Here is a 9,611-nt window from a genome sequence, read left to right as displayed (position 1 = left end):
TGGTTTTGGGTATATTTTTTATGCAGTGGTGTAGGATTTTTATATCACACCAGTTTGCAAGTCCCCTCTTGTTTCTTTACTTTTTTACAATTTAATCCTACTACTTTTCCATTTTTAATGTTTTTTATTTACTTGTATAATTAGAATTTATCATTTGTTTATACAATTATCTGTTTTGGTATTCGTTTTTCTTTTGTTCAGATTTGATATGTATTTTCTTGTGTTTTAGTGTAAACAAGACCCTTATCCGACTAAAAATAATATCCGTTTTACCGTTTTAAAACGTAGCAGGCCTTAAGCAACACTAGTATAATTATCATAAATTATGATTTTATATACTTAACAAGAGGCGCCTTGTGAAAATCAACATCAAAGATCATGCATGATCTTGCTAGTCTAAGTAAGAAAACATATGATATGGCAAGAAAATTTTCCAGCATAATCTTAGATCAGCATTAGCAACATTTGATAGAACAAGATCTTGTAAGATCCAACATCTTGAATAATCACACTTTATCTTAACAGTACAAGATCTTGTTTGATAATGCACAATATTACCTAAATTATTTTATTTGTTTTGATAGACCATGATCTTGTAAGATCTTACATCTTGAATAACCACACTTTATCTTAACAGTACAAGATCTTGTTTGATAATGCACAATATTACCTCAAACATTCTTGAATTATCTTACCAAAAAATTATTTGTTTTGATAGACCATGATCTTATAAGATCTTACATCTTGAATAACCACACTTTATCTTAACAGTACAAGATCTTGTTTGATAATGCACAATATTACCTCAAACATTCTTGAATTATCTTACCAAAAAATTATTTGTTTTGATAGACCATGATCTTATAAGATCTTACATCTTGAATAACCACACTTGATCTCAACAGTACAAGATCTTGTTTGATAACGCAAAATATTACCTCAAATATTCTTGAATTATCTTACAAAAAATTATCAGTTTTGATAGACCATGATCTTGTAAGATCTTACATCTCAAATAATCACACTTGATCTTAACAGTATACAAGATCTTGTTTGATAATGCATACGGCTTATGTTATATATTTGAAAGCTGAAATATTATTTTTAACAGACATAAGCAATACACACACACACATGCAGAAGATATAACAAAGGAAACTCTATAACTCCAATTGTTTTAATGGTGTTCAAAATGATTAGGCAGTTTAATGACATACAGAATTGGAACACATGAAAGTTGAACTACACAGCAGTTAGAAACTATTTTTTTTGCTGCAACAGCTAAAACAGGGTCTGTATTGCTGAGTGGGTGTGCTTCAAGAATGAAACGCGAAATAAGGGAAGATTCCATATACTGGTCAAGAACTGGTCTACATGGTGTCCCTGATGTTTTTAGTATGTTCGAACCTGTACTACGAAAGGGTTTAATAAATGCTATGGTGCCAAATGAACAATCTATAAACTTCTGTATTTCTCCATATCCTTCAACTCCATTGCTGTTAATGTAAGAACAATGGCAACTACTACGTCTACCTTCACCATCACGATACGAAATTGAATGAAACATTTTGTCATTAATGTAAAGGCGATAAAATGTATTAACTTCTCCAGTGATAGCTGAAGACAATTTTTGTGCTTCTTGAAGTTCACTGGGACTCAAATGGTCAGAATTGACAGTACCAATAGCATAGCCTTGTGACACCTTTTTCATAGAACGTAAAGAATGCCTGGAGAACTGAAGATACTTAAGCAACGAGTCACTTTCCCGATTTTCCAATTCATAGTATAATTTTTGCAAAGTCATTTTAACATCTATAGAAAATGAAAGTTGTTCGGCAACTCTTCTTGTCGAATGGACCATTCGTTTTAAGGCACCGTTGTGACTCTCAAATGAAAATGTAGAGTGTGTCCAACAAGGACCCCACAGGCGCACAAAGTACGGGATATGACTCAACAAATGTGCATTTATGGTGCAACTTTTGTTTCCATAGAGTTCAGGAAGGAAGTTATAAAAATTCATCAACATTTCTTCTGCTAAATCACAATCAGCATCACCAATCTCTTCTGAGAGGAATATGTGCATTGCACATACCAAAAGTAAATAGTGATGGAAGTATAAAGGAGGCAATACTTTTACTAAAAGTGGTGCAGAGTAGAATAAAAGCCACACCCTCAACTCATTTGCTTTCCAGTAGGACAAGTCAGTGCTGATAGATCGTGGAGAACGTGTAAATTCATGAGGAGGAGTCAGCCTCAATAAATTACTATCTATTACGGATAAATGTCGCCTAATAGAGAATGCCTTAGTGGAATACTTAGAATCAGTCCAAGCCTTCAAAAGAGACTTGACAACTCCTTCAAGCACACAATGCATGTAATCAATTGGCATTCCTGACAAAAAATCTAAATGACCATGCAACGAAGAAATACCTTTCAAACCCTCAACAATGATGCCATACTTGTTTCCTTTCCTTATGGCACGCTCTATTCTATTAGGTGTACGCAGCAAATAGGATGTTCCTGGTAAATATAACCTGCTCGATCTTTCGTGCTTGCCGGGATGAATACAGGTGGGACAACCAGAATGACCATTGAACTGTTTCATGTTTAAAATTTTTGCTTTTGCAATAAGATCAACAATGCCAAACAGAAGTTTTACTCTAACTGTCTTTATGCCATCAGGCCCAGCATTAAATGAAAAACCAACTATGTTCATATGCTTCAACTCTTCCAAAATAGGTGTCAATAGTATTTGCATGTTAGGCTGAGATCTACCAACCCAGACTGCACAAATTACAATGTTATCCTGACGAAATCGTATCTTTGGACACAGATTGGCTATCTCAAGATAAACGGGCCATAAGGTAACCTTAGAAGACTTATAAAGACTCATTCCATCGGTGTTCATTATGAGTCCAATATGTTCCCGACTGCTAAAAAAATCCTGATCCTGAGTTAACATCGTAAATGTGGATAAAGTAGGAGATTCAGTAAAACAATTTAAGTCATTCCAATGCCCTAAAAATTATGACAGTTATCACATTAATAAGGTATGATTAAGCTTACGAGAAAGTATAGTTTTTAGCTGCAAAGTAGTGTCAAGTCGAATTAGAACATCAACATCTCTGCTATCCCTACATTCCAATTTTTGACATTTGTCAATAATTGGATCACCACAACTGGAACAAAATGTTGTCTTGCGCTTCTGTGACTCAAATTTTGAAAAAAATTTTCGAAGATGATAAACAGTTGATGGAAGTTTGTTGTTTTTTGGGCAAAATAATTGTAGCAATGACAAAATCTCCCTAATTGTAGTAAAAGGCAATCGACATGAACTCTTCAACTGCATAATGGCAAAGTATGCCCCACAAACAGTTATATCAGCACCGGGGTACAATGGAAGAAACATATCATCACTCAATTCAAGATCATCATCATACTCACTACTGCTGCAATAGTCATTAAATAAATCTTCTAAACTGGGATCGTCGTTATCACTTATATTACTGTCATCACTTATATTACTGTCATCACTTATATTACTCTCTTCCATCTCGTCAGAACTAGTATTGAAAAGGTCAAACTGGGTTGTTTCGTACTGATTCTCATCCATATCTTCATTTCCCACAACCGATGGATGTATACTCTCTGCGTGACAACTGCCATCTATTTCTATAGGAGACACATTAAGAGCACCATCACCATTACTGCATTCTGCATCCATAGCCCTATGAATGATGATGATTATTTACATAAATAAATTTCATTCATTTCGAGCTCATATAAACTTACATTCTTTTTCTATTCCTCCAACTACTAGTTCTTGGTATAGGTCTTGTGGAATCATAAATATATGTCCTGTATGGTCCTCTAGTACCTTTCGATGAAGTAGAAGAGGTAGAGGTATTCTCAATATTCTCCGCCATTTTAAGTGTATTGGGGGTATGGTCTACTCATAGAGTAGGTGTGGTCTGGCTTTTGTGTAGTCAGTTAATTAATTATTTTTTTTTAATTAGAAAAAATCTAATTTTTTAGATTTTTTCTAATTAGCATGCGCATGCGCAATACACTGCATGCAAGACAACGTCTTCTAGCTATGGCCTCGCAATTCGATGATGATTATGAGTTTGATAGTGATGAAACTCAACTGAATGAAGAGGAGTATTCAGATTTAGAAGAGAGTAGATCTATACTTTCATCTGCAACTTCAAGTCACTATGTAAAATCATCTCCTGCCAACAAAAAAAGAAAAATAACTAGACAACGACAAACTCCGCTGCATCTCAAGAGTAGTGTAGTTACTAATCAGAAGAAAGCAACTAAAGGTAAGTGATTATCAGCATTTTTACATCATAAATACTGTTTAAAATCTTTCATTAGAGAATATAAAAGTGTCATGCAACCAGACGGGTAAATGTTTTAAAGTGTCCATAGATGAGCTTTCAAAAGAGAATGGAGAAGATTTAAATTGGAAGGATCTGTTTGATGGTAATGAAGTCATCTACGAATCGAAAGATGGGAAGACATATGATGTTAAAATCGTGAAAGGTATGAATGACGGTGCATGGCATTTAGTAGCTAAATGATTAGCATGAATTTTGTACTAAATAATTTAAAAGAAGTTATTGAACCTACAATAGTTCGATGTATTTTATCTGTCACTAAAGCCTAGTTCCCATATTACCCTACAACAGCCTTAGGACTAATGGTGGGTAGGCTTTAATTGGGCGAAATGTTAATACCCCAAAAATAATTATTGAATAATGGGATATCAAAATACATACAAAAGCCGCAACAACATGGCAACTAGCCTTAATAATTAAAATTCCAATGCATTATTATTGTTTTAGATGCCCCAGAGGTCAGTAGACAAACTAAAGGAAGACCAGCAAAATCACAAAAATCAATCAACAAGGTTAAAATCACTTTCACACATGTAATTAGCAATTTAACACTGTTTTTTGAGTACATAAATCCATACTCTATGATTATTTTCACAAATATTTATAGGCTACAGTGGAATCACAAGACCTTTTTAGTCATGAGGCAAATACAAGTATTACTAGGCAAAAAAGTAGTACCAAAGGTATCTATCAACTAGTCATTCATGCAAGTATCATGTATTCATGTTGTAGCAGTGAGTTCAAAGAAAAAAACATCAGAACAGGAAAGTGTTGGTTTTAAAAGGAGCAAAAATAATGAAGCAAGTTAAAATTTTATAATCAAACTTTAAAATCCTTTTTACAGCAAATAGATACTCAGCAAATACTAGATGAAGCAGATGGTTTGATGAAAGATCATTCTAAAAGAAGCCAAATTACAGCAGTAGAACAAACGTGGAACTCACACGCTACAGTACATTGCAATGAATTCTACTAATTTTTAATTTTTTCATCATAGGAATTACTTGTACGCTTAGATCAAAAAATGGATACAATGAATACGAAATTGGTCAATATGGAAAAGAAAATTCATGACATCCTACAGGCCAAGAGTGAAGATAAAGTTGATGTTTCAACTGTTATGGTACAATGCTTTTAAGAAAAAATTGATGCTTTATTTTTGCAATAGTGGGAAGGATGTAATCTTTTAGATATACAGTCTAAAGATGCCAATTCGTATGCACGATTATTGCTGGACAAACTATTTACAAAAAAGGAGCAAATGACTGGAATACTGTTTCAGAGCAAGATAAGTAATCGTCTGCCGTTGGATCCAGAACGAGTGAAGATATTATTTAGTAAGTTTTGAAACGTTGCACATGTATCATCAATAAATTATTAGGTTGTTTAAAGTCCAGATATAATAATTATGATTATTCAAGTGTACAACACACACTCAACCAAAAGTGCAGAGATGCCAAGGAGGACATAGTTATAAACATTAATTAAATTAAGATAATTATTATTAGATTCTTTGACCATTTATGATAATGTACAATCTTTTTTGCAGTGTCACAGTTGATCTTGCATTGTCTTGTGAGATTAAGTAATACAAAATCTTACAAAATAATGCATTATCTGTGTTCCAAATACACTTAAGATCTTGAAAGATACAATGTAAGAATCTTGAAAAATCTTATCATAGATTCTAGCCAGATCTTGTTAGTTCATGTGAGATTCTATCCAACATGATCTTACAAGATATTACATTATCCATGTTCCAAATTCACTTAAGATCTTGAAAGATACAATGTAAGATTCTTGAAAAATCCTATCACAGATTCTAGCAAGATCTTGTTAGTTCATGTGAGATTCTATCCAACATGATCTTACAAGATATTACATTATCCATGTTCCAAATTCACTTAAGATCTTGAAAGATACAATGTAAGATTCTTGAAAAATCTTATCACAGATTCTAGCAAGATCTTGTTCGTTCATGTGAGATTCTATCCAACATGATCTTACAAGATATTACATTATCCATGTTCCAAATTCACTTAAGATCTTGAAAAATACAATGTAAGAATCCAGTAAGATCTTATTAAAAATCAATGCAAGATCTTGCTTAGATTTTTCACAAGGGGCGGACCCCTCAATGTTACACATTCTTTCTAGTTTACACTTTTATCACAATGAGTCTATGTGACAACTCTAGCCATAGATATTAGAGTATATGCCCATGCCACAGATATTGTGGCTTAAGTAGCAGTACTATTATACTGCGGCACATCAAAAGTTACTTAACAAAAATATAGAGACTGTGTGTAATTGTATTAAAAATATTATTATTGTTATTTTGCAAGGAAAAGTAAATACTGTACATTATTATATAAATCAGTAGCTGGTGGTATTGGTTTTTACTAAGATGTACATGTACTTCGTCTACTTAGTCAAATGTTCTGTAGCATTTATTATTATTATTACAATAGTTTACAAAAAATTGTATGTCTTCTCATATTTTATACTGTAGTATATAAATACTATATTTCACTGGAAATTTTTCTAAATTCGCGAAATTAAATTCCACAAAAGAGGTGTGGCACACTAGGAAAAATATGGCTGCAGAAGGCAGGATTCGCCAAAAATTATACCAACAATTGGCAACCCCTATACGGTAATACTCTACCATACTCTTTACACTATATCTGTGGCTAGAGCGAGCTAGCCCATAAAACTGCTAGTGTTATCAGTGGTGTAGCTAGAATTTTTGGAAAAGGGGGTAAGCTGCGCGAAGCGAGCCGCGAAATTTTGCTAAACACGCCCTTTTCGGGCGTGAAAACACCTATTTTTCAACATGGCGGACTTCTTGACCGATAATAAGCAACGTTGAATACCTGTTCAGCTTTATAATGGCATCATAGAAAGACTGCTTTGGCCTTTTCCTTCCATATGTAAGTTGTAAAACAGCTTTTCCTTCCAAAAGCAGCTTCTTATTATTTCATTTTATCATTTATGCCCCCGCCCCCTGGCTACGCCCCTGGTTATGGCACACCCCCGTAATCTACACCCACGGCATTCTATGTGTGGGGTAGACTTATATAAAGCTTAAATCAAGCTTAATCCTATGCTTAAACTAGTTTCAAATGACTTCAAAACCATCACATTTCCCATTAGGTGAGTCAAATTATTTATAATACACTGATATACATATTTTGTGTACAGATATTAGCAAGTTGAAGTTTGTTTTACAAGTCTTGAGGCATTACAAGTTTCCTGATGCAAGATGGTTTGACTTTGGACTGAATTTAGATATACCTTATCACACACTGAAAGCTATTGAGTCAGCTAATAAAGGAGATCTTTCAAATTGCCTGAGGGAGTGTTTAGCCAAGTGGTTGACTGAAGGCTCTGATCATACTCTTGTATGGCAGACACTGGCTAATGCACTCCGTGGAATGAATGCATTATTTGCCTCTAATAATATTCGTAAAACAAGTAATAATATTATTATCATTAGATCTATTTTTTATATTTTTATTAGTGGCAGATCCTGTTAGTGAGATATTGCAGTGTTATATTGGTAGACTAGCTCAAGTTGTTCTTACTGAGGAATCAGTTGATCTCTTACATACAGAGGGATTGATATCTAAGGATACATTAACAGAAGTGAAGAGTTGCGGTTATTCATTGGTAGGACATCCAATGTTACTAATATTAAGTGCTGTAGCTGAAGATCATAGCAAGTTATGTATTCTGGCAAGCATTCTAATGAAATCAAAGGAAGTAGTGTCTTTAGCTAGTGATATAATAATGGAATATGGTAAATGAACAGTTTTATAAGTATACTTAACTTATTTATATTCTAATGCAACAGAAAAGTCATTTCCTTCAGCAGTAACAGTGATGCCATCTTGTCAACATGCAAGTATGTCAACCTCTTAAGTAATGATATAATATAACATATATACATTCACTATACAGGATCTCAACAATTACAAAGTAGCAGCAGTGAGACTGAAGTAATTACCAATACTGATGCTACTGCACAAGGTTAGTGACATTAATTCAATGTCATTACACTACATGTATATTATAGGAGTAGTAGAGGTCATGGTTCATCCTGACTATGAAGCTGAGTTTGATAGAATGAATGATATGCTTGGTACACTTATTCACAATATTGTTCCTCTCATTAAAGCAGCCATACCTTTTCTCGATGATTTAAAGACATATGTCAGACGATGTCGCTCTCGTTTAGAAAATCAATTGGACCAAGCAGAAACATTTGATGCTGTCATTCGAGTGATTGAAAAAGAGTGTTCCATTCTCAATGTTTCAGTTTTGGAGGCTGTAGTGAATAATTACTCAATACAAGATGCTGGAGACATGATATTAGCTTATCAGACACACTTGGATGAATTCTGTGAGAAAAAATTAACAATGTTTTGTGATCGTCAGCTTAAGAGATTATCCTCTTCTCTCCTCACTTGTGAGACAATCAAGTTTGTTCTGGAATGGAATCCAAGTGAGCATTCTTTCTCCAATATCAAAGCCCTCCTATGGAAAGCGTTCAAGGATAATCAAGTGGAGGTGGTAGTGATCAAGGAAGGGAACTCCATCATTGTTACTTGTTATGCTCCTCATTATCTGATGGAGAGTTTACTAGTGACAGCTAAAGATAACGTTGATATGCTAAAGGAGATGGGATTGATTAGTTTAACTATTGGTTACTATAATGTGTATGATGAACATGCAATTGATGAGGTTAGTGAATGTATGTATATGTATATAAAATTAATAGTATACTTTAATATTTGATAGGAGGTGAAGAGTCTAATGAAGAAACTGGAGATGGTAGAGAGTGAAAGAGATGATTTACTTGAAGAGAATGCTAAATTGAAGAGTGCAAAAGACACATTAGGTATAATACTAATATTATTATTAATTATAATTATTGATAATCTAAAGATATCTCATATCAAGGTAGAGAAGTTGATGAGAGTAATAAGTCATCAGTACAATCATCAGGTATAATGGCATTCTTGTTTTGTGACATGATCATGAGGGCATGTAGCGCCCAAGTGGGAGGTGCCTGTAAATCAGATACAGCCCGAGTAGACATGATATATCTATTACTTATAGAAATCTTGTATTAATTTTTAAAGCACAAAATTGAAAAGACTATCAAAGAAGGCCACACCCTGATCCTTGTCCTCCCTCTCCCCT

At 33.8% G+C, this 9,611-nt stretch overlaps 3 protein-coding genes across 3 annotated transcripts; 2 read left to right on the top strand and 1 right to left on the bottom strand.

Moving 5' to 3' along the window:
• Window positions 1-1,070: 1,070 nt before the first annotated feature.
• Window positions 1,071-3,954, bottom strand: LOC109587710 (uncharacterized). The gene is made up of 3 exons (XM_020003933.1): window positions 3,793-3,954; window positions 3,067-3,728; window positions 1,071-3,018 (listed from the first exon to the last, which is right to left on the bottom strand). Exons 1-3 carry the CDS (start codon window positions 3,924-3,926, stop codon window positions 1,178-1,180), a joined length of 2,637 nt encoding a protein of 878 aa, XP_019859492.1. The 5' UTR covers window positions 3,927-3,954; the 3' UTR covers window positions 1,071-1,177.
• Window positions 3,955-4,051: 97 nt separating this feature from the next.
• LOC109587711 (uncharacterized) lies at window positions 4,052-6,456 on the top strand. Its single transcript, XM_020003934.1, has 9 exons — window positions 4,052-4,325; window positions 4,381-4,548; window positions 4,851-4,915; window positions 5,011-5,086; window positions 5,136-5,203; window positions 5,248-5,355; window positions 5,401-5,526; window positions 5,572-5,740; window positions 5,785-6,456. Exons 1-9 carry the CDS (start codon window positions 4,052-4,054, stop codon window positions 5,889-5,891), a joined length of 1,161 nt encoding a protein of 386 aa, XP_019859493.1. The 3' UTR covers window positions 5,892-6,456.
• Window positions 6,457-7,401: 945 nt separating this feature from the next.
• On the top strand, window positions 7,402-9,541 carry LOC109587707 (uncharacterized). The gene is made up of 8 exons (XM_020003931.1): window positions 7,402-7,559; window positions 7,608-7,880; window positions 7,927-8,205; window positions 8,260-8,310; window positions 8,367-8,435; window positions 8,482-9,149; window positions 9,207-9,306; window positions 9,354-9,541. The coding sequence occupies exons 1-8, from the start codon at window positions 7,529-7,531 to the stop codon at window positions 9,539-9,541; spliced, it is 1,659 nt and encodes a 552-aa protein (XP_019859490.1). The 5' UTR covers window positions 7,402-7,528.
• The last annotated feature ends 70 nt before the right edge of the window (window positions 9,542-9,611 follow it).

Source organism: Amphimedon queenslandica, unplaced genomic scaffold (genome assembly GCF_000090795.2).
Source record: "Amphimedon queenslandica unplaced genomic scaffold, v1.1 AMPQUscaffold_12472, whole genome shotgun sequence".
NCBI lineage: Eukaryota > Metazoa > Porifera > Demospongiae > Haplosclerida > Niphatidae > Amphimedon > Amphimedon queenslandica.
This window is presented reverse-complemented; position numbering and strand designations above follow the sequence as displayed.